This window comes from Narcine bancroftii, chromosome 3, assembly GCF_036971445.1.
Source record: "Narcine bancroftii isolate sNarBan1 chromosome 3, sNarBan1.hap1, whole genome shotgun sequence".
Classification (NCBI taxonomy): Eukaryota; Metazoa; Chordata; class Chondrichthyes; order Torpediniformes; family Narcinidae; genus Narcine; species Narcine bancroftii.
The window spans coordinates 319,342,921-319,366,842 of NC_091471.1; the positions used below are offsets into that span (position 1 = coordinate 319,342,921).

The following is a 23,922-nucleotide window of genomic DNA, read 5'->3' on the forward strand; positions in this document are numbered from 1 at the left end:
TAAGAGCAGGGATGTGATGTTGAGGCTTAAGAAGACACTGGCAAGGCAGCACCTGCAGTAGCGGAGAGAGTTTTGGGCTCCTTATTGAAGAAAGGATGTGCTGGCATTGCAGAAGATTCACAAGAATGATTCCTGGAATGAAGGGATTAATATATGAGGAAGGTTTGATGGATCTTGGACTATACTCCTTGGTGTTCAGAAGAATGATGAGTGGTAGGGGTCCTAAGAAGCACTTCGAATGTTGAGAAGCCTGGATACAGTAGATGTGGTAAAATTATCTCCCATGTTAGAGGAGTCAAGGACGAGAGAGCACAACTTCAGGGTTGAAGGATTCCCACTAAAAACAGAGGTGCAGAGGGATTTCTTGACACACAGACTGCAGAACCTCTTGAATTTTTTAAATGGTGGCTGCAGTGACCAAATGATTGGGTGCATTTAATGCACTTCAACTCTGTCTGCTGCAACAGGGTGGATCTCCCAGTGGCCACCCATTTCAATGCTTACATGGCTGACCGTGGACTCAAGCACATTTAGATTCTGATGAAAACAATTCATTAAATCAGTAAAAGTTCAACCACAGCAACTGCTGGAATATAAGTTATACAAAACTGCTGGAAAAAGCAGGTCAGGAAGCAGAGAAACCAAGAACTGGAGAAGTAAGAAAACAAGTGTATTTGAATTGACAGGTTGGAGAAAACACAGAATAGGTGTTGGGAAATTTGCAAAGAAAGTCCTGGCCAAATAATGTAAGAAGCAGCCAAGTGGAACCACAAGATGCCCCTGTTATGCAATTTTCCCAGGTGGCACATTTTTGTGGCCTTGTCTTGAGATGTGCATCTATATGTGGTGCTTAAAAACCCACCGTTAAGCTGGAGGAGCTCAGCCCGGATTTTCAGTGTCCATAGGAGATCAAGATATATTCCCAACATTTCAGTCCTGAGCCCTTCTTCAAGGAATGAGCCAGATACAGGAACTCTTAGAAAAGGCACTTTCAGGTGGCCAAATGCCCCACTTGTAAAGCCGCATATAATGGCAATATGGGCTGCCGGAAGGCCACCTGAATGCGCAGGATGCGCCTGCCAAATGAACTTGGTAACCCTCCTCCGAGAGGTATAATCGGCACAACACAGAAATGCTGTGGTGCCGGGTGGAGGTGTTTGTTGTGTTTACCATTTTTGTTTTTGTTCTGCGGTGTTCAAGTGTGGAGTGTATTTGCAATGTGATTTGTCCGTTCCATGGTTTACATCTAGTTTAAACATAATGTGAAATGTTTACATTGCTATATCGAACTCAGATATTTATGAAGCAATAAGATTTCTCAAAAAATGTTTTTTATTACATTTTTGACAAGCACACAAGTCTCATTTATATGCAACCATTACTTCACGAGAACACATAACATGCCAGGCAGTAGGCTCATGTTGTCGCATTGGGTGGGGAGGGTGGAGGGGGGAACAAGTTGTGGAAATTAGGAGCTAGGTGGCAGGGTCATACCCTTACAGGATGGACAAAATGGCAGAATGGATGGCCTGGTGCCCATGGGCCTGCTGATTGCGACAATCTGTGCTAATGGGTGCAGGACCATCTGCTTCAACCAACGTCCACTCTGACAGAAAGTCTTCCTTGTTAATCTCACATATATTGTGCAGGACACAGCGAGCAAACACAACACCTGGGACTAAGGTGGTAGAGATATCCAGACGGTTGGACAGGCACCACCGGCAGCCATTTAGACGGCAATATGCATGTTCCACCACTATCCTTGCAGAATTAAGGGCCTTGTTAAATCTTTGCTGATCCAGATCCAGTCCTTGGTGCTGTGTGAACCCCTTCATCAGCCAATTTCGTAGTGGATATGCCAGATGACCCACAAGATGCGCTGGAACCTCCACTCCATTAACATCCTTGGACACCTGCAGGCACAACAATGGAGAATGTTGTTAATTCATACACATGACCGTTGACACAATAAGCATACATAAGATTGACACATGGAGCTTTGTAGGGTGAACACTCACGTCAGGTGGGAAGTGGTATCCGCCCTGGTCCTCTTCCTTTCTATACAGAGGAGAGTTGGCAAGCACTCGGGCATCATGGGTACTGCCCGGCCAACAAACACATCTGAGAAACTGTAACGTGAATGGAAAGCACAGTGAAGTGATAGACATTGAGATGTGATGTGATAAAGACCAATAAAGGCTTAGCTCACCAGAATCTGTGGTCGACCACCGCTTGCAGAACCATTGAATGCCAGCCTTTGCGATTGTAGTAGGCTGCAGCATGCAAGCTGGGGGCAATAATGGGAATATGTGATCCATCAATGGCACCGGCACACATTGGGTATCCCCTTTGCACCAAGCTGTCATTGGTCTCCTGGAGACGTGTTCCAATGGGCAGGGACATGAGACGTTTACCTCTGGGCAGAAACAATGTCAAGCTGGCACTGAAAGGTGTTGTTAAGGTTACTGAACGCTTACTATACCTTTTGACAATTCACATCTGATAGGTAACAGACTCCATCAGCTGTGTTTGGGCAGGAAACCAATTTATGAATGGGCTGCCTTTTGGCAGCTCATTGACTCGATCGGTAGTCAGTTAGCGCTACTGCATTAAAAATATCAAGGAAGACATCATGGATTTTGGAGCCTGGGACCCTGTTGGGAAGAATTGATCATTGATCCCTGTCTGGAAGATTTGCTGGCCTAAAGACTTATATTTTCTCTCCCAGTCTGTTCTCTGGAAGCCTGTGAATGAGTAAAACCTATACTGGTTGTATTTTCATCGAGATTCATAGCTATCCTATAAACAAAAACTTCTCCATGTCCGCCACAAGAGCGGGGATCTCCCAGTGGCCACCTGCTTCAATTCCCCATCCCATTCTCTTGCTGACTGCCTGTTCATGGTCTTGTCGTGGCTGCTAAAGGTGGTGCTACTGAAATGAAGCACCTCCACACAGTATGAAGTGAACCAGTAACTGCCTTTATGTGAATCTCTCGTGCTGCTTTTAGGGGACGACCTCATTCCTCTCTGGGGTGCACTGGTCTAGGGGAGTGATGTCAGTGCGTTGCGTAGTCATTGCCTGCCCAGTGACGTGCAACCAGGATGTGGCAACATCTCTCAGGCAATATGTGTCGCCAAACGCATGTTTCTCGTGAGAAGGGAAGGGGGGCCTATGCCATCTTGTACCAACTGACTGGGACAGCGATTCAGCCCGCCTGACCACATGGTCGCTCGGCCTGCTATGAAAAACCTCATCCCTATCACATCCAATTAACACCTTTTGTTGGGCTGGATTTGTCCCCTAACCAGAATTCTGAGCCTTTCTGAGATTTCCTGCTTCTGGGTTATTCTGTTTATTCCTTGAAGAAGGGCTCAGGCCTGAATGCTGGAAAGAATAGCTGAGTTCCCTCAGCATGTCGGTGTGTTTGTAATTATAATCACAGCGTCTGCAGACTTCTGTGTTTCACTCATCTTTATTTGTAATACAAAGAACTGATGTTGGCAGTGGTGGTGGGGAGAGAGTGGGGGGTGGGGAACCATCTGATGGCATCCTCATTAGTACCTGGACCTACCACTTTGTGTCAGCCTATCCCAACAACTGGGAGCTACAACCCTGCGACAGTTCCCATAGAATTAGAGGACTAACAGTAGATCTGTGTGGAAAGAACAACCTTAGCTGCTTCTTGCCCTTTCGTGTAAGACTTTATTCGTAATAAATGATCGACCACAAAAAACCCTGTTCCAAGTCTCTTTCAGCCCTTAGTATCATGTCCATACATTCCCATCATTGAACATTTTACATGCGCTCTCTGTTTGCACTCGGATGGTGAGTGGGAGCAGTTCCTTTGGTGCTTCAACCTTCTCCCGACCCCTGCACAGAAGCTGTTCTTCATCCTGCTGATGCTGGTTCTGATCCTCCTTTCTCTTCCTTGATGGGAGCAGCTGAGAGATGCTGTGGGCAGGGTCAAAGGGCTTCTCCAGGATTTGGCATGGCCTCTTCAGACAAGGATCCTGCTAGATCACACTGATGGGGAAGAGGGAGACTCCAGTGATCCTCTCTGTTGCTCTGAGGGTCCTGTGGATTGACTCCAATCCATTTCTCTGCAAGGACCCTCTCATCCAGTTTAGTTTGTACTTGTGTGGTGTTTCAAGGTCCCTCGGCCTGACGGAGATTGCCGATTCTATCGCATCTGCTGATTCCAAACGACCTTAGTTCCTCCGTCCTGTCGGGTCAGTCCGATTTAATGTTTCTCATCTTTTGTTTGATTTTTTAAGATTGTGTAGTGGATGTGTGTGGGGTATAAGTGCATGGGTGCTTGTGGGTGGGTATATGTGTGAGCGTGTGTAAGAAGGGGTGTGAGGGAAAGTGTGTGTGTGTGTGTGTGTGTGTGTGTGTGTGTGTGTGTGAGGGAGTGGGAGTGTCTGTTGGCATTTGGGTGTGTGTGGTAGTGTGTGTGTGCGTGCATGTATGTGGGGGTTTTATTTACAGTGAAAAAGTATATACAGAATATTTACAATATATACAGAATATATACAGAAGAGTGAACAAATATATACAAATATATCAACGATCAAATATATACAGAACATATGTACAAAGCACAACATCGACGTCAAATGAAAAGAACTCGACAAAATTATCTCACTTATCGAACACGTCCCTGATATAAAAGCACATCTACCAATTTGCCCCGAAATAGTTGGGGTTGTGTGTGGGATTTGGGATGTGTGTGTGGAGTTGTGTGGAATTGGGTGTGTGTTTGTGGACTGCATGTTCAGGTATTGGGGTGTTGGATGGAACGTGTGAGTGGATGTGTGTGGTGTGTGTGGGTGAGATTGTGCGGTGGATGTGTGTGGGTTATATGTGCATGGTTGCTTGTGGGTGGGAATGTGTGTGGGCGTGTGTAAGAAGGGGTGTGGGGGAGGGTGTGTGTGTGAGGGTGTGTGTGCAGATATGTGGGGCTTTAGTTTACAGTGAAAAAGTATATACAGAATATATACAATATATACAGAATATATACAGAACAGTGAACAAATATATACAAATATATCAACGATCAAATATATACAGAACATTTGCACAAAGCACAACATCGACGTCAAATGGAAGGAACTCGACAAAATTAACTCACTTATGGAACACGTCCCTGATAGAAAAGCACATCTTCCAATTTGCCCCAAAATCATTGGGATGTGTGTCTGGAGTTTTGTGGGATTGGGGTGTGTGTTTGGGGTCTGCATGTGGGGTTATGGAGGGAATGGGTGAGGGGTTGTGTGTGGGGTGTGTGGGTAGGATTGTGTGGTGGATATGTGTGGAGTGTATGTGCTTGGGTCCTTTTGGGTAGGTATGTGTGTGGGCGTGTGTAAGAAGGGGTGTGAGGGAGGTTGTGTGTATGTATGTGTGCGTGTGGGAGGGTGTGGGAGTGGGTATGTGTGCGTGTGTGCATTTCCTTCTTTCCATTTTCCATAAGTGAACAAATATATGCAGACATTTGTACAAAGCACAACATCGACGTCAAATGGAAGGAACTCGACAAAATTATCTCACTGATAGAACATGTCGCTGATATAAAAGAACATCTTCCAATTTGCCCCGAAATAATTGGGGGGACCTATCCTGAACGATTTTCAGAACCTTTCATTCTAAATCCCGACTTCCAGACCCATATTATATTCGTCTAGGAACAAAGTCTACTTTAAATACAAGAATCTGGTTCAGAGACGGGATTAAGGGGAGAGGGAGAAAAGAGATTCTATTGGAGTGTGGATGTGTGTGTGTGTGGGGTCACTGTGGGAGTTGTCTGAGTGTGTGGATTGAGTGTGTGGCAAGTGGATGTGAGAGGTTTGTGTGGGGTGAGTGTTTGGTAAGTGTGGGGATGTGGGGTGTGTGTGTAAGTGGGAGTGTGTGTGGGAAGTGTGTGTAAGTATGTGGGTGTGTGGGGTGTGTGTGGGAATTGTGTGTGGTCTGTGTGTTGTGTGGAGTCAGTGTGGAAGGTGTCTGAGTGTGTGGGAAGTGTGTTTGTGGGTGTGTGTGAGAGGTGTGTGTGGGGTGTGTGTAAGTGGGAGTGTGTGGGTTGTATGTGAGGATTAGTGTAGGGGGCTGTGTGGGGGTGTCTGAGTGTGTGGATGGGGGGTGAGAGTGTGTGGGATGGGTGGATGGGGGTGTGGAGGGGTGTGTGTTGTGGGGTATGTGTGTGGGAGTGTGTATGAGGGGTATGTGTGTGGGTTATGTGTGGTGTGTGTTTGTGAGGGATGTGTGTTTGTGGAGGGTGGATGTGTAGGGAGTGGGGTATGTGGGGGGTGGGTGTGTGTATAGTGTGTTAGTGTGGGGTGTGTGTGTGTGAGTGATGGGTGAGAGAGGGGTGTGTGTGGGAAATGTGTGTAGATGAGTGTTTGTGAAGATAAGTGTAGGGGCTGTGTGGGGGTGTCTGAGTGTGTGGGTGGGGGGTGAGAGTGTGTATGAGATGGGTGGGTGGGTGTTGTGGAGGGGTGTGTGTTGTGGGGTATGTGTGTGGCAGTGTGTGTGGGTTATGTGTGGTGTGTGTTTGTGAGGGATGTGTGATTGTGGGGAGTGGGTGTGTGGGGAGTGGGGTGTGTGGGGGTGGGTGTGTGTATGGTGTGTTAATGTGGTGTGTGTGTGAGGGATGGGTGTGTGTGGGAAGTGTGTGTAGATGTGTGTTTGTGAGAATATGTGTAGGGGGCAGTGTGGGGGTGTCTGAGTGTGTGGATGTGTGGGTGGGGGGTGAGAGTGTGTGGGATGGGTGGAGAGATGATGTGGAGGGGTGTGTGTTGTGGGGCATGTGTGAGGGTGTGTGTATGAGGGGTGTGGGTGTGGGTTATGTGTGGTGTGTGTGAGGGGTGTGTGTGTGGTTGTGAGGGGTGTGAGTTTGTGGGGGATGGGTGTATGGGGAGTGTGTGAGGGGTGTGGGTTTGGGGTGTGTGTGGGGGTGTGTATGTGTGAGTGGGTGTGTGTGGCAGGGTGAGTGTGTGTGTCAGTGTCTGTGTGGGGCACCAACGTATATAGGTCATGGCAAGCATTGCATGCGCCCCCACCCCGCTTGTCAGCGCTACTTCCATCCCCATACTTGTCAATGACGACGTCATCTTGCACCCCTTGACACATCAGCGATGGCACCAACCTCCCTCCCTCCATCAGCGATGGCACCAACCTCCCTCCCTCCATCAGCGATGGCACCAACCACCCTCCCTCCATCAGCGATGGGACCACCCCACTCCTTCTATCAGCGATGGCACCAACCTCCCTCCCTCCATCAGCGATGGCACCAACCTCCCTCCCTCCATCAGCGATGGCACCACCCCCCCTCCTTCCATCAGCGATGGCACCAAGCTCCCTCCCTCCATCAGCGATGGCACCACCCCCCTCCCTCCATCAGCGATGGCACCAACCTCCCTCCCTCCATCAGCGATGGCACCAACCCCCCTCCCTCCATCAGCGATGGCACCAATCCACCTCCTTCCATCAGCGACGGCACCAACCCCCCTCCCTCCATCAGCGAAGGCATCACCCCCCTCCCTCCATCAGCGACAGCACCAACCCCCCTCCCTCCATCAGCGAAAGCACCACCCCCCCTCCCTCCATCAGCGACGGCACCAACCCCCCTCCCTCCATCAGCGACGGCACCACCCCCTCCCTCCATCAGCGATGGCACCAATGCCCTCACCCACACCTCCCCATGGGTCAGCGACTGCACCAATGCCCTCACTTCCACCATGGGCGCTATTTTGGGGTTTGTGTGTGTGGGGAATTTGGGTAAGTCTCTGATGTTTGGGGAGGTGTGTATGGTGTGTATGTGTGGTGGGTTAGTGTGTGTGGTGGGTTAGTGTGTGGGGTGGATTTGAGTGTGGGGGTTGTTTGTGTTTGTGTGGTGTTTTTGTGTGTGAGTTTGTGTGTGTTAGGGGTTTTGTGCTTGTGTGGTGTTTATGAGTGGGGTTTGTGTGTGTGTGGGATTTGAATATAGAGAGTGTGTGTGTGGGTATGGGATGTGTGGCTTGTGTGGGGTTTGCATATGGAGGGTTGGTGTGTGTGTGTGTGTGTGTGTGTGTGTGTGTGTGTGTGATATACGTGGAGGGAATGTGTGTGTGTCTGTGTGTGAGCGCATGAGTGTGGGGGAAATATGTGTGGGGTGGTGTGGGTGGGTGGATTTGCGGGTTTGTGTGTGAGGGGGTTGTATGAGGGAGTGTGTGTGTGGGCGTATTTATGGGGTGTGTGTGTGTAGGGGTATGTAGTTCGGGATGTGTGTGTAGGGCAATGTGAGTGGGAGTGCATGTGTGAGGGACTTGTGTGGGAAGGTGTTTGTGCAGGGTCGCATTAGTGCGTGTGCATGGTGGGATTTGTCTGGCAATGTTTGTGTCAAGGGTGTGAAGGGTGTGTGTGCGGAGAAATAAGTGTGGCAGTGCATGCGAGGGAGGGAGTGTGTAGGGGGCATGATTGGGAATGGGTTTGTGCGTGGGTTGTGTGTGCAGGGGTGTGAATGCGGTGGTGAATATGGAGGGGCGTCCATGTGCTGGGTGTGTATGTGGGGTATGTGTTTGGGGATGGGTGGAGGTCTATGAATGGGTGTGTGTGTGGTTTGTGTTGGGTGTGTGTGGGACGGGTATGTTATTGTTTTTGTGGGGAAGTCTGTAGGGTTATGATTGTGTGGGGTGTGTATGTGGGGAGTGAGTGGGGGATGTCCATTGGGGCCATGTTTTTTGGAGCAGATGTGTAGGGTTGTATTGTGTGAGTGTGCGTGTATGTGTGTGTGTAGCTGGGTGTTGATTTTGTGTTGGTTGTGTGTGGGAGGTGGTCAAGTGTGAATGTGTGTGTGTTTGGGTGTGTGTGTGAGAGGTATATGGGGTGTGGGTGGGTGTGTGTGGGGGGGACTGTGTGTGTGAAAGGATGTGTGTACGGGTATGTGTGTGGGAGGTTTATCTGTGTAGGGGTTGTATTGTGTGAGTGTGCGTGTATGTGTGTGTGTAGCTTGGTGTTGATTTTGTGTTGGTTGTGTGTGGGAGGTGGTCAAGTGTGAAGGTGTGTGTGTGTTTGGGGTTGTGTGTGAGAGGTATATGGGGTGTGGGTGGGTGTGTGTGGGGGGGACTGAGTGTGAGAGGATGTGTGTACGGGTATGTGTGTGGGAGGTTTATCTGTCCAGGGGTTGTATCGGGTGAGTGTGAGTGTGCGTTTATGTGTGGGATGTGTGGCTGGGAGTTGATTTTGTGAGTTGTGTGTGGGAGGTGGTCATGTGTGAAGGTGTGTGTGAGGGGTGTATGTGGGCGGTGTTTCTGGGTTGTGCGTCGGGGTATACGTGTAGGTGTGGTGTGTGGGAAGGGGACTGTGGGTGCATTGGGTGTTTGTGGAGTGAGGGTGTGGAAGGTGTGTATGAGTGTCGAAGGGTGTTTGTGTATATCTGTCAGAGGTTGTGTGTGGGGGAGTATGTGTATGGGGGATATGTGTGTGTGTGTGCGCAGAGTGTATGTGTGGGAGTTTGTGAGCGTGAGGTTGTGTTCCTGGGATGTGTATGTGTGTGTGGGGTGTGCATGTGGGAGGTGTGTGATTGTGGGGGGTGTGAGTCGGGGCTTGTATGTGTGGAATGTGTGTCTGGGGATGCGTGTTGGGGGTTGTGTGTAGGGTGTGTGTGTGGGAGGTGTGTGATTGTTGGGGTATGTGTCTGGGGTATGTGTCTCGAGTGTGTTGCAGTTTTTTCAGGGGGGGAGTCTAGTGTTTTTTATTGTTGGTTGAGGGTTTTTGTTTAAGTTAATTGTGAAAGATTGGGTGCCATTGTGTAAGTTGTAATAAGTAATTTAAGTTTTACAATTGTTAATGTTAAGGGTTTAAATCACCCAATAAAAAGGCAATGTGTGATAGATTATATTAAGAAGCTAAAAGTAGGGATCGTGGCAAGATAGCGTAGAGTCTAGACATGTAATCTCGACCTCTCTGGCCAGATTTTTAAATACCTGTTTTTTAACCTTTGTTTTCAAGTTTAAACTTTTTAAATTTTAGTTTAAAGTATCAAGCAATTATTATGGCCACTAATGGTAAAAAGATTAAACCTCAAGTTCATAAGAATATCCATTTTCGAAGTGCTGAGGATCTGGGGACTAGACGACCTGAAACAGCCCCTGGCTCAATTTCTTCATTGCCTAGACCCCAAAGATTTCCTGTGCGGGCTGAAAAAAAATCTATTGCTACCAAATGAAGGATGGCGCTGGAATTACCCATTCCCCGGAAGAAGGTGCGTGTTCCCAAGAAGTAGAAAGCCTTTTGATTTCAATGGAGGGAGCACACAGGAAAATGTCTCCATTATTGGAAATGCATCAGGTCGACGTCGATTCAATCCAGTTAAAGAAGTTTTGTGGCATAAAGGTTATAAGTCTACTTTTCGTTACCCTGCAGTGTTGAAGGTGTTTTACGGAGTCTATCAATTTTGGTTTTTTGAAACTGATTGTGAAGCAATGATTTTTGCTGACTCATGGCCAGATATAAGAGGACAAAGACATAGTCCAGCATTATCTCCTAAAGAAAACTTTGGTAGCTCTGGAAAAGGAAGAAATGGCAAAAATGGGAAAAAAACAGGAATGGAAAGAGTCCAACTTCTGAAATGGGATTTTCAAGATTGGAGTCTTTTGGGTTAAAAGAATTTTCTTATTCTATTTTTTCTTTTGTTCTTATAATATTTTGATGTTACTGACTGTTTGGCTGGGCAAGGAGAGATTTGGACTTTCTTTACTAGTCATCAGCCACTGGTGGGTGACCCACACCCAATTTTTGTTTAGGGGATTACTACCTTTTGGTAGTTTTTTTTGGGGGGGGGGTTTTCTTTTTTTTTCCTTTTTCTTTATTTTTAATTTTTTTTTATTTTTAATTTTTTTTTAGTTTTTAATTTGTGATTTTTTTATTGGAGGGCCTATATACATTAATTTGAGTTTTTATATAAAGATATTATTGGTATTTAGTAATAATAGTAGATATGTCAAAGTTGAGGTTTGCTACTTTTAATGTTCGAGGATTAAATAGTTAGGTTAAACGTAAGCGGGTCTTGGCATATATTAAGAAAATGAAAATTGATATTGCTTTTTTACAAGAAACACATTTGAATGAAAAGGAAAGCGTGAAATTAAAAAGGAACTGGGTTGGGCATGTATATTCTTCTTCATTTAATTCTAAGGCTAAAGATGTAGCTATTTTGATACGTAAAAATGTATCTTTTGAATTACAATCAAAGGAGAAAAAGGCAGAAAAAATAAAAATTTAAAGAAGCTAAAAGTAGATATTGTATTTTTGCAAAGGACTCATTTGACAGAAAAAGAACATTTGAAGTTGAAGAGAGATTGGTCAGGACATGTAATTTTTTCTTCATTAAACTCTAAAACTAGAGGCGTGGTGATATTAGTTAATAAAAAAAAACTTTTTGCTGTGGATTTTTTTTTGATAATGTTGGAAGAGTACTGATTGTTAATTGGAAGATTTTTTTCTGAAAGTTGGACTTTAATGTATGTTTATGCACCAAATGAAGATGATCAGACATTTTTTTCAGGGACATTTTTAAATTCGAATCAGGCATATGGGAATGTGTTAGTCGGAGTAGATTTTAACTGTTGTTTGGATCCCTTGTTGGACAAATCTCCAAAAATTGTTGAAAGAACTAAAATGGCAAAAAGACTGTTTAAGATGATGGAGGATTTAAATTTAGTGGAAATTTGGAGGAAATTAAATCCAACTGAGAAAGATTATTCACTTTATTCAGCTCGGCATAATTCTTTCTCTAGAATAAATGTATTTTTGATTTCTGTGCATTTACAAGTAGATTTAATTTTGCAGAATATAAAAGTAGGTTATTCTCATATCCTTCATTAAATGTTTAGGGACTGAATTAACTGAGACAGCTTAACGATGGAGGTTTAATGAAAAGTTATTGAAGAGACCAGATTTCATTTAGTAGATGAGAGATCAAATTATTTTTTATTTACAAATGAAAGAAAATTCAGTTCAAAGTAAATTTATTTTGTGGGATGCTTTAAAAGCATATTTGAGGGGACAAATTATTAGCTATACAACTAAGAGAGAAAAAAACTATTTATTCGTAAGTTTAAATTTGGAAAAGGAAATCGAAGGCTTGGAGAAAAAAATTTAAAAAAATTATACAGAGGATGAAAGGATAAATTTATCTAAAGTGAAATTACGTTATAATTTACAAACGTATAAATATGAGAAAATGATGTTGGAGTCTAAACAATGTTATTATCAATTGGGATAAAGAGTGCATATGGTTTGGCATGGCAACATAAAACTGAGCAAGTATCAAGGACAATTAATGCTATTAGGAAGAATGGAGAAATTACATAAATGAATACTGATGAATTTTTAAAATTTAATGAAAATTTATATATGTCAGAGGGTTATCAAAAAATGGATCAAATTGATTTTTTTTTATCTAGTTTAAATTTGCCAGTGTTGAATGAATTTGAGGTAAAGAATTTAGATATTTTATTTACTGAATTAGAATTGAGAGAAGCTTTGCAATCGATGCCTGATGGGAAATCTCCTGGAGAGGATGGATTTAAGGTGGTGTTTTATAAAAAATTTAATGATTTATTATTTCCATTATATAAAGATGTTTTGAAACAAGCAACTAAAATGGATGTATTTCCAGAATCTTTCTCAAAAGCATTGATTACAGTTATACCTAAAAAAAGAAAGGAACTCTTTAAAAGTGTCACCTTACAGACCGATATCATTATTAAATGTTGATTATAGATTGGTGTCAAAAGTTTCAGATAATAGGTTAGTGAATTATTTGCCAAATTTTTTTACGTAACAATCTGGTAGGGTTTGTCAAAGACAATGTAGTTAAATTGTCATCAGATAATATAGTTAAATTGATTTCATTAATTAATGCTAAAAACAACAAGATAATCAACCAACGGATATATCTTTGGATGCTGAGAAGGCATTTGATCGAGTTGAGTGGAAGTTTTTGTTTAAAGTATTGGAAAAATTTAATTTTGTTCCATTTTTTAGGGGTTGTGTTAGGGCTTTATATGCAGAACTTACGACAAGGGTAATAACGAATGGTGAGATTTCAAAATCTTTTAATTTATCTTGTTCTACAAGACAGGGTTTTCCTCTTTCACCTGCTTTACTTGCTTTGGTGACAGAACCTTTACCTCAGGCTGTTTGACATGATTTTGGTGTTAGAGGACTTAAAGTGAGAGAAAATGAAAATAAAATTAGCTTATTTACACATGATGTTTTTGTATATTTAACTAATCCAAAAACTTCACTAAAATTATCACAGGACTTGTTGAATAAGTATGGTAAATTATCGGGATATGAGATTAATTGGGAAAAGAGTGAGGTTTTACCAATAGCAGAAGAAGATTTTATGGATTGTAGACAAATTACTAAATTTAGATGGTCAAATAAAATTAAATATTTAGGAATAGTTGTAAATAAAAATGATCATGAATTATTTATTTTGCATTATGTACCTTTATTAAATAAGGTTAAAATTGATTTAGATAAGTGGAAAGATTTACCACTGACCTTAATAGGAAGAGTGAATTGCATAAAGATGAACATTTATGCTCGAGTACAATACTTTTTTCAATCTATTCCTTGCATAGTTGGGTTATTCTTATGGAAAGGTAAATTATCGAGGGTTTCTTTCCAAAAATGGACTTGGCATTATAAATTGGGTGGTTTGCAATTACATTGTTTTTATAATTATTATGAGGTGGCACCGATGAAGTTTATTAATTGGTTATTTGATAATCAACAATCTCCTAGGTGGGCAAAGATAAAGATGGCTCAGATTTTGGAAAATAATATTAATCATTTCATTTATAAATGGAATCCTTTATTGTTACAAGAATTTAAATTATCCGTTTTTCGACATATAATGAATATTTGGTAAAATCGCAATTTAATTCTTGATTCTATCGGAATAGTTTCGATAAGATCACCATTATATCAGAATAAATTAATTCCCTTTTCATGATAGAATCCTTACTTAAAAGATTGGGAAATTAAAGGATTAGTGAATGTAATAGATTGTTTTGAAGCAGGGAGGTTTTGTTCATTTAAAAGGTTGCAGGAAAGATATGGTATTGCATCAAATTCTTTGTTTATTACCAACTTTGAGATTATTTAAAGAAGAATTATGGGAAGGAAATAAATTTACCAGGTCAAAAGAAATTTGAATTATTAATTGCAGATAAAGGTGAAAAATGCTTTATTTCTGATATGTATAGGTTGTTGCAGGAGAAAATGGAAAAAGACAAATGGGAAAGAATTAAATATTATTTTGACATGGGAGGAATGGTCAAAACTGTGTGTTGACGGTGTTACCAAGTTAATTAATGTGAGGTATACTATGGTCAATTAGAATTTTTTGCATCAATTATATTCAACCCCTGAGAAATTGAAGAGATATGGATTCAGTTTAACAGATTTCTGTTTTAGATGTAAAGAGCAGAAAGTTACTTTTGTACATTCAGTTTGGTCGTGAAAGAAAATTAAGCATTTTTGGGAGGAAATTATAAAATTTTTGAGGGATTTGTTTCAAAGGGATATTTAATGGATCCAAAAATATGTTTGTTGGGTTATGTTAATGTTCCATTTGTTGATTCAAAATGCCTAAACCATATTTGGCTTTGTTAAGATTTGGGTTAGCAGTAGCGAGAAAATATATAGCTGTCACATGGAAGAATATAAACTTACAAAGATGGCATAACGGATTGCACTCTTGTCTATATTTAGAAAAATTAACATATAATGTAAGTAATTACTCTTTTTTATTTATATGTGGTGTTTATATTTGAAACACATGGCTATAGAAATTAAATCAATGTTGTAATGTAGGCAGACCAATCAGGGAATATTTGATACATTTCTCTAAGGTTTTGGGGGAGGAGAGGTTGTTTTTTTTTTCTTTATTTTGGTTATTTTTTTCTTTTTTTGGTTTTTATTGTATTAGTAAGGGGGAGGGGATGTAGTTTACAGTTATTTTATGTGTATTTGATTTTCTTTATGTAATTTGAGAATATTAAATAAAATCTTTCAAAGAATCAAGTATGTATGTGTGTGTGTGTGGGGCGTGTGCATCAGGGTTTGTGTGTGTGGGGGTGTGGTAGGAACTGCCACTGATCCCCGAGTCCTCCCCACTGCCGCCGCTGATCCCCGACCCCTCCCCACTGCTGCCTGACACATCGATTCCTCCAGACGCTCGAGATTCCAGCCGGCTTCTCTGAGCAGGGTGTCACGGTTGATGTAGTGGTTAGGGCAATGCCTTTACATGGCCAGTGGTCAGGACTGGACCTCAGTTTGAATTCTGCGCTGTCTGTCAGAAAGTTCTCCTCCTCGTTGCTATCAAGTGGCTTCTGTGTTCAATCTTGCCTTTGAAAGTTCTTCTGCATTCAGGACAGGTTGTTCCAGATGGCAGATCAGGCTTGGGTTGGTACGGCCTCTCCTCTCATCTTCTTCTATTTCTGCACATCTGCTGGCTTCAAAGGTTGCTGTTCCCTCTCAGATGATGGTTTGCCAGACCTTTCTGTCCATGGTTCATCCACCCTTTGACAGGTCTTGTTTTTCATCCTGCAGGGTGTCTAGCCACCCTCCTCACCAGGCAAGCCTGATGGGGGAGCCGGTTTAGTCGCCGACCACTCGACCATGCGACAGGTAGTACTGGGTTACATGGTACCAGTAGCACTCAGGCGAGTGACCTGACACAGATCCTTGTTTACTCTTCACTTCATGCAAAAAGGCTCCCAAGTACTCATGTTGACCATGACTGTGGCCAATATGCCTTTGTTGAAGAGCCTCAGGATACGTACTTCCATTTCAGTTCATCTAATACTAGAAGGGGTGTCCTATAGTTGTTTCCTTGATGCAGAGTTAAAGGCTTTGGTGTGGGTGATGAATGACGTGTACAAAGGTTGGATCTGTTCACTACATTTTTTTGGAGTTGTCGAATTTTTAGGTGTTGGCAGAAATCTCCTTGAACTTTGTTGAGATCCTCCAGGACTGGATGTAGAAATACCTGAACATGTTGATTGTGTTTCCAAGTGTGGCTGCCTTATTGACAGTTGGTCCTGCTACCAGCTCGACTTCCAGCACAAGTTGTTGTCCTCCCTTCTGCGCTTCACGAATCTACAAGCAATGGAAACAAAAGTCATTCAAGGGAAGAGATGAACAGAGTTGAGGAAGATCACGCGAACACGACCAATGGTCTTCAGCTCAAAATCATCTTCACTTTTTCGTAAAGATTCAGAGACAATAGAAACCCATTAATCCCCTATCCCTCTATCCCTCCCCCTTCGTCGACAACTCTTCCTCCCTCTCCCTCCCTCTCCTTCCCCTCTAACTCTCACTCTCTACGAATATCCCTCCCCATCCTCAAAAACTCTCCTTTCCTCTCCCTCTCCTTTTCCCCTCACCCTCTCCCTCTATCACTCCCCTTTCCTCAACAACTCTCCCTCCCTCTACTTTCCTCTCCCTCTCCCCCTCACCCTCTCCCAAAATCCCTCCCCTCAAAAAATTTCCCTCCCTTTCCTCCTCTTTCCCCTCTCCCTCTCCTTCCCCTCTCCCTCTCCTCCTGCCCTCACTCTCTCCCTATATCCCTCCCATTCCTCAAAAACTCTCCTCTCCTTTCCTCTCCCTCTCCTCCTCTTCCCCTCACCCTCTCCCAAAATCCCTATCCCTTCCTCAACAACTCTCCCTCCCTCTCCCTTTCCCCCTCCTTCCCCTCCCTCTCCTTCCCCTCCTCACCCTCACCCCATTACTCCCCCTTCCTCGAAAACTCTCCCTCACTCTCCTTTCCTCTCCCTCTCCTTTCCCTCTCCTCCTCTTCCCCTCACCCTCAGCCTATATCGCTCCCCCTTCCTCACCAACTCTCCCTCTCTCCTTTCCTCTCCCTCTCCATCTCTTATCGCTCTCCTTCTCCTCTTACCCTCACACTCTTCCCTATATCCTTCCCCATTCCTCGACAAGTTTCCCTCCCTCTCCATCTCCTTCCTCTCTCCCTCTCTTTCTTCTCACCCTCCCACTATCCCTCCCCTTCCTCGACAACTCTCCCTCCCTCTCCCATTCCTTCCACTTTCCATCTTCTTCTCCTCCCCCACTCTCTCCCTATATCCCTCCCCCTTCCTCGATAACTCTCCCTCCCTCCCTCTCCTTCCCTTCCCCTCACAATCTCCCTATAACCCTCTGCCTTCCTTGACAACTATCCCTCATCCTCTTTCCCTTCTCCTTCTCCTTCCCCTCACCCTCTCCCTATATTCCTTACCCTTCCTCGACAACTCTCCCTCCCTCTTCTTTCCTCTTCCTCTCTTTCCCCTATCCATCGACTTCTCCTCTTCCACTTCCCCTATCCCTTCCCTTCTTTGACAACTCTCCCTGCCTCTCCCTCTCCTCTTCCCCTCTAACCCACCCCCTTCTTCGACAAGTCTACCTCCCACTCCATTCTTCTCTCTCTCCTTCCCCTCTCTTATGCCCCTCACCCTCTCCCTATATTCCTCCCCCTTCCTTTACAACTCTTCCTCCCTATCCTTTTCTCTCCCTCTCCTTCTCCACTTCCTCTCCTTCTCCTCAAACTCTCCCTGTATCCTTCCCCCCTTCCTCGACATTTCTTCCTCTCTCCTTCCCCTTTCCCTCTCCTCCTCTTCCACTCACCCTCTCTCCCTCTATCCCACCGCCTTCCTTGACAACTCTCCCTCCCTCTCCTTCCCCACTCTCTCTCTTTTTCCTCTTCCCTTCACCCTCTCACTATATCCCTCCCCCTTCCTCGACAACACTCCCTCCCTCTCTTTTCCTCTCCCTCTCCTTCCCCTCTCCCTCCTCTTCCCCTCTCCCTCCCCTGAGTGAGGTGCTGGATTTGGGAGGGGGGGAGGTCAAATGCAAGGGAAAGTCTACAATATATCCTTTCTAGCATTGATGGAGAGAAGGATTTTGAGCTGAACGCTCTCTGCACCCTGAAAGAGACAACATGGTGGAGAGGATGGTAAAAAAACATCCAGCCTGCTGGACTTCATGATATGGGGCACTGAGTGTAAAAGTTGGTGAGTCAAGTTACAGCTGTATAAAATTTTGGTTCGCCGCATTTGGAATATTATGTAGTGTTCTCGTCCCTGAATTCACGGAAGGATGTCGAAGATCTTGTAGACCTCTATCACGTCTCCTCTAATCCTTCTACACTCCAGCTCTGCGAACCTTGCCTCATGAGAATTGTTTCCCAATCCAGGCAGCATCCTGGTAAATCTCCTCTGTCCCCTCTCCTTCCTATAATGAGGTGACCAGAACTGAACATAATATTCTAAGTGAGTCATACCAAAGATTTATAGATTTGCAACATGACAACTCTACTCCTGAATTCAAACCACCTATGAAGGAATCTCAGCACACCATAATTCTTCTTCACTCTCCTATCAAACTGTGCGGCAACCTTGAGAAATGTGTAGATTTGCAACCCAAGGTTCCTCTGTTCATCCACACTCTTAAGTAACTGACCATTAACTCTGGACTCAGCCTTCTGGTTTGTCCTTCCAAAATGCATCAACTCTCAGTTATCTGGATTGAAATCCATCCACCACTTTTCTGCCAAACTCTGCATCCCACCTTCATCATTTTGTAACCTTTAACAGCCTTCATCTCCATCCACAACTCCTCCAAACCAACCTCCGTGACATCCGCAAACTTACTGACCTATCCATCCGCCTCTTCATCCAGGTGACATGAAAATCACAAAGAGCAGGGGTCGCAGAACAGATCCCTGCGGCACCAACCTCCAGGCAGAATACTTTCATTCCACTACGACACTCTGCTTTCTTCCGACATGACAGCTTTTATTTCATGCAGGTAATTTTTCGCTCATCCCATGACTCAGGACTTTCCGAAGGAGTCTCCTGTGACCGACCTTCTCAGACGCCTTGCTAAAATCCTCGTAGACCTCATCTATCACCGTACCCTCATTAATTTCTTTTGTAACCTCCTCCAAAGACTTAGTTAGATTTGTGAGGCCCAAGCTTGCCTTCACAAAGACATGCTGACTATCCTTGAGTAGAGTGTATTTCTCCAGATCTTCATAGATCCCATCCTTAAGAATCCCTTCCATTAGTTTACTCACCAATAATGTAAGATTAACCCTAATTCCCAAGATTCTCCCTATTACCTTTTTTAAACAAGGGGACTCCATTTACCATTCTCCAATCCACCCGAGTCGCGCTGCCGTCTATCTCCCTCCTTGCCCACGTGAGTGGTGCTGCTGTCTCACCCCCCCCCCACACATCTGGGTCACGCTGCTGCCTCTCCAACCCACCCCCCCACCCCTTCACCAAGGGTCGATATCGACCACTTTGGAGACCCCTAATATGTTATTTAAAGTAACTTAATGTCACTTTATTCGATTCAGCAAAGAGTGGGGCAGGGAGGCAAGGTTAGGGGGGCTTTACTAAAGCTCAGCCTGGAGTGGTAGTTAATCCGCCACAGTTGACATGGCGTTGCAGTCGTGCTCCAATCTTCAAATATGCCTGGATGCAGCAGGCATGGATAATTGCCGATGATTTGCCACAACCCATTTTTTATACACTTGTGGATGCATGAAACTATGCACCAGCTTTGATCTTTTTCAAACTTCGAACATGCGAGGCAGAAGCTTTAATAGTAAGAACCCATTTACTTGTTTAAGATGGTGAAGAGAAGCAACATCCACGTCATTCTGTGCATTTCTAAATGGCACATTGGGGAAGTAGTGAAATCAAATTGCATGAGTGGATGCAATTGCTTTGGATGAGACCTTAAACCACATCCTATATGGTTTTTAAAGAACATACAAGATTCTATCGTACAATAAATTCTGTTCTTTACCCGGCCTCGGGCCTAGTCGGTTCGAGCAGTGAGTCGGAGGAGGCGGAGACCAGAGTTTGGGCAGTGTTCGGAGGTGGAGCGAGTTGAGAGTGACAGGTTTAATTGGTCAAGGCCGATAAAAGGAGGGAAACGCAAAGGAGAGGCCAGCGAGGAGTGGCCCAGTGAGAAGTGGCCTGGTGAAAGAGTGGGGTTTCAAGGCTTTGGCTCGAGAGGGTTCAGCGAGTAGAGGCTGAGGTCGAGTGTATCTAGATTAAGGTAAGACTATATTTTTTTTGTTATTTTCTCTTTCTAAGGTGAGGGGGAAGAGAGAAGGGTTGAGTGTGAGAGCAGTTTGCTCTTTTCAGTGTCAGATGTGAAAGGTCCTGGAGTCTTCGACCTCCTGGACATCCACGATTGCACCAGGTGTACTGAGCTGCAGCACCTCAGGGACCGTGTTAGGGAATTGGAGCTGCAGCTCAATGATCTCGACCTGGTCAGTGAGAGTGAGGTCATCATAGATAGGAGCTATAGCCAGGTGGTCTCAACAGGGCCACAGGAGGAGGATCAGTGGGTTCCAGTTAGGAGAGGGGAAAGGGAAGAGACAGATACAGGAGGGGGCACCTGTGACTGAAGCACTCAACAAATGGAACACCTCCTTGAGGAGCATTCAGGCTGGGGAAGGAATCAGTGGCTGTATCTCTGGCACAAGGTCAACCTCTGTTGCCCAAAAGGGTAGGGAAAGGAAGAGGAGGGTAATAGTTATAGGGGATTCGATGGTCAGGATGACAAATTGTGGATTCTGTGGATACGATTAAGGAAACAGATTGGTGCCAGGGTCTGGGATGTAACTTCCTGTGTCATTTCAGAACAAGTTGGACAGCTGCATGGATGTGAGGGGATTGGAGGGTTATGGACAGGGAGTGGGTAAGTGGGGCTAGAGGAGCCCACTTAAATCGGTGTGGACTCGAGGGGCCGAGATGTCCTGTATCTGGACTGTAATTGTCTCAGCCAAGATTTATCTTGCAATCAACATCATCTGGTCATTCCTGCATTGCTATTAGGGACCAGTTATGTGTGCAAAATAGCAATGTTTCTCAACTAGGTCAACGACCCTGCTTCATCAATCCAGAAATAAAACATTTCCAAAATCGCAGTGGTGAGAAGTGCCAGGTAAAAGTAAACCTTCAAGATCTTCCACTTGGACATTTGTCCGTTCCAACGTCCTCTTCTGCTCTGATGTTTCCTGACGCAAACGCTGGAATCTCTGTTCGATGGTAGCTAAAATGAACACAAGGTTCTGTTACACATACATTTAAAAATGTCTTCAAAGATTTACCATGTTTCCGGTGTTTTCTTCCCAAGAAACACATTTTTTTGTTTTGGAGAGAGAACTGTGGGTTTAGTAATATTTAAAGCAATGCAGAACAGAAGATGACGAGAGAAAAGGTGAGCAAGGAATGAAAAAAGTTTGGAGGGAATCAACGTGAAATAGCAGACAAGTGAAATGAAGAACAGTGAAAAGGAAGGGACATTTGCAAAAGAAAATGGAGAGAGAAAGAGAGGGACAGTTGTGCAACTCTGTTGAAAACATGTTGACTTCAAGGCCTTTTACTCATCGAGAGGAGCAGGTGAAGTGGGGGGGAGCTGGGGCCAGGGAGGAGCAGGAACAACAAAGAATACCCTGCTGAATAGAGAAGACTCTGAGAGCAGCTGCAACCGTTCTCACCAGAACTGTATCCCGCCCTTCAGGTGCTCAGATGCATGGATCTTCAGTGCCCTCCCAGCACAGCATGAGAAATCCCCTCTCATTGGGGGGTCTTTGAGACATCACAGCCCTAAACACTTCCTTGGCTGCATGTTTGCCAGATGTTCACACTTGGTAAATGGCCGCTGCTTAACCTTCTACCATTTCTACATACCCTCTATTTCTATTAATAACTGATCAACAAGACAAACGGAAAATATAGAATTTCTGAGGTTTAGGAAAGGAAACAAAAATGTATATAAATGAGCTGATAGAGCATCTGGAAAAAAGAAAAGCAACATTAACATTTCGATGGAGCTCGTGACTTCACTGCCTTGCTGGCATATTTTAACATTTGTTTCCTATTTCCAGTCTTGTTTCTATGATTGGAAGATATCTGGTTTCCAATCATTCAATCTTCTCTTTAATTAATGAGCCACGGACAAGTATGCATGACTGGAGCCTGGCTGCTTTATTAAATAATCGCAGAGCATCACTTTCAACGAATTCACTGCAAGAATTCCCATTTGCCGCCATTTTCATTTCCAACGCTCCAAATATGGTTCTCAATTCAGTACCTTTAATGCAACAATTTTATAAGACCCAACACTTCTAAGATGCACCACTCGAGCAGAAATTTCATTCAATAAACACACATTTTGCAATACTATTGCGATTCTGGCCTACGAGTCTGAATCACTGACCACAATTCAGTGGAGAAAGTTCGATTGAACTTTCTTAAATACTGCATTTTATTCAAACATTGAAGTGTGCACAGTTCTTTAGTAAATGGTCATTTTCAGAGCTGTTTATGAAATGATAGCCTATTTATGACGTGCTAGGTAAAGATGATTCAACATTTGAAATCCAATCAATTGCAAGAAATATTTTAGAATGGTTCAAAGAGGTTGGTGGGTCCCCACTGGTAATTTGCACAATTTGAAAATGTCTAATTTACCAGCTGGAAGCATCACTTGTATTTGTTGGAATTAGAGAACCACCTTTTGATCTAAACATCAAATGTTGAAATGGTACCTGTGGTCTTTCGAAGCTGGACTATATTTGGAACAACGTCATTGCTCAAATTCAGCAGGCACATTGCTGCCTCCTGTAACTTTTCGACACCATCTTCATGTTCAGAAATTTCTCCCTGAAGAACCTGTGATTTCAAAATGACACAATGACTCATTCACAATAAAATTAATATTTATTTCTGTATATCTTAGATTTGCCGATGCCTTGGTTAATTTCGATATTGTCTTTGGGTCAAGGAGATAAACAGCCTGTGAAGACGATTCTATAAATTATCATAAATACCAACAACTCTCTGGCCTGCTTTGGGGTGAGGAGGCGAACATTTTCAAGGACCCAATAACCACAGGATATTGGAATTTTCTCAAACAACCAGATCAAACTTTCTATTGATCATTACTCATTACTCATTAATGCTTCGAGGTATTTAATACGCCTGATGTTTGAGCATTTTCTGATGCTGTTGAGCTCATCATCTTTATCTTGTCTACATCTCTTGACCGGCCCTGAAGTCCCCTTGCAAACCATCAAGGTCACAAGAAAATATTTAAAAATGTTCTGATGCTTAGATTTACATCAGCATTGATAAAATAATGCTGAAGAACTCATTTGGCTTTTCACACTAATGGACATAGATTTGGCTGCAGAGGGTTATTCTGCATTATCGTTTTTCTGCCTGTCTACTTTTACTCCAGATGACCCCTCTCCCCAATCCATCATCCTTCAAAGGTAAATATGTGTTCTCCCTCAGCAATCCGACCCGTTTGCAACTCCTATTCTCTCGAGCACTTAATGGCCCACAGCTTTTCTCCATGACCATCAATCCCAGGCCATTATTGCAATAAATGGTCCGATTTTTCTCTGACTGCAAGACCAGAAATGCCCTCCACCTCAATAAAGCAAAACTTTCTGATTTGTCTTTCTGATGCAAATTCCAATTCCTCAAACATCAACTCCAGTCAACATGATGCCATTAGTTTCGTTAATGATAGAGAAGGATATTGGAGAAAGGCCAATTTGAGGAAATTAGAAAGGAATGAGAAGGTGTTGACCTGGAAAAGTATGTGCGGGGTGAGTGGAAGACCTACAAAGGTGAAATTTGGAGAGTACAGACTTTGCATGTTCCTGTCAAGATTAGCAGGCTTAGGAATCTGGTTTGGAAGAAGAGAGGTGTGCAGCAGGTATAGACATCACAGAGCAAATGAGGTGCTTGAAGAGTATAGAAAATGCAAGAAAAAACCTCAAGAAAGAAACCAGGAAGGCTATGTGGATGATAATGGGGTAAATTGGATGAGTAAGCTTGCAG

The 23,922-nt window shown here is 43.8% G+C and overlaps 3 protein-coding genes across 4 annotated transcripts in view; 1 reads left to right on the plus strand and 2 right to left on the minus strand.

Annotated features, from left to right (window-relative positions):
• LOC138759079 (microtubule-actin cross-linking factor 1-like) overlaps positions 1-23,922 on the plus strand; it is a 97,147-nt gene that overhangs the window by 13,033 nt on the left and 60,192 nt on the right. The gene's annotated exons all lie outside the window — the stretch shown is intronic.
• LOC138759077 (uncharacterized) lies at positions 1,315-7,197 on the minus strand. 2 transcript variants are annotated; one of them, XR_011354630.1, is made up of 2 exons: positions 2,019-7,197; positions 1,315-1,913 (listed from the first exon to the last, which is right to left on the minus strand). XR_011354630.1 is itself a non-coding variant. In XM_069928947.1 (2 exons), the coding sequence occupies exons 1-2, from the start codon at positions 2,364-2,366 to the stop codon at positions 1,497-1,499; spliced, it is 765 nt and encodes a 254-aa protein (XP_069785048.1). In that variant the 5' UTR covers positions 2,367-7,177; the 3' UTR covers positions 1,315-1,496. The 2 variants fall into 2 exon arrangements, 1 of the variants encoding a protein (XP_069785048.1); XM_069928947.1 differs by having other exon boundaries at positions 2,019-7,177.
• The window catches only part of LOC138759078 (microtubule-actin cross-linking factor 1-like), a 34,568-nt gene continuing 18,276 nt past the window's right edge, over positions 7,631-23,922 (minus strand). Inside the window, exons 6-8 of the mRNA XM_069928948.1 lie at positions 22,620-22,743; positions 21,023-21,118; positions 7,631-16,150 (exon numbers count right to left, since the gene is read on the minus strand). Of these exons, the coding sequence (XP_069785049.1) occupies positions 16,143-16,150; positions 21,023-21,118; positions 22,620-22,743 (228 nt within the window). The 3' untranslated portion in view covers positions 7,631-16,142. The remainder of the gene's footprint in view (positions 16,151-21,022; positions 21,119-22,619; positions 22,744-23,922) is intronic.

Excerpts from the sequence above, each read along its gene's own strand:
- LOC138759077 (XM_069928947.1), bottom strand. The coding sequence starts at position 2,366 with ATGACAGCTTGGTGCAAAGGGGATACCCAATGTGTGCCGGTGCCATTG. Across the intron at positions 1,914-2,018 it reads GATACCACTTCCCACCTGAC|GTGTCCAAGGATGTTAATGG; the intron begins GTGAGTGTTCAC and ends TTGTGCCTGCAG.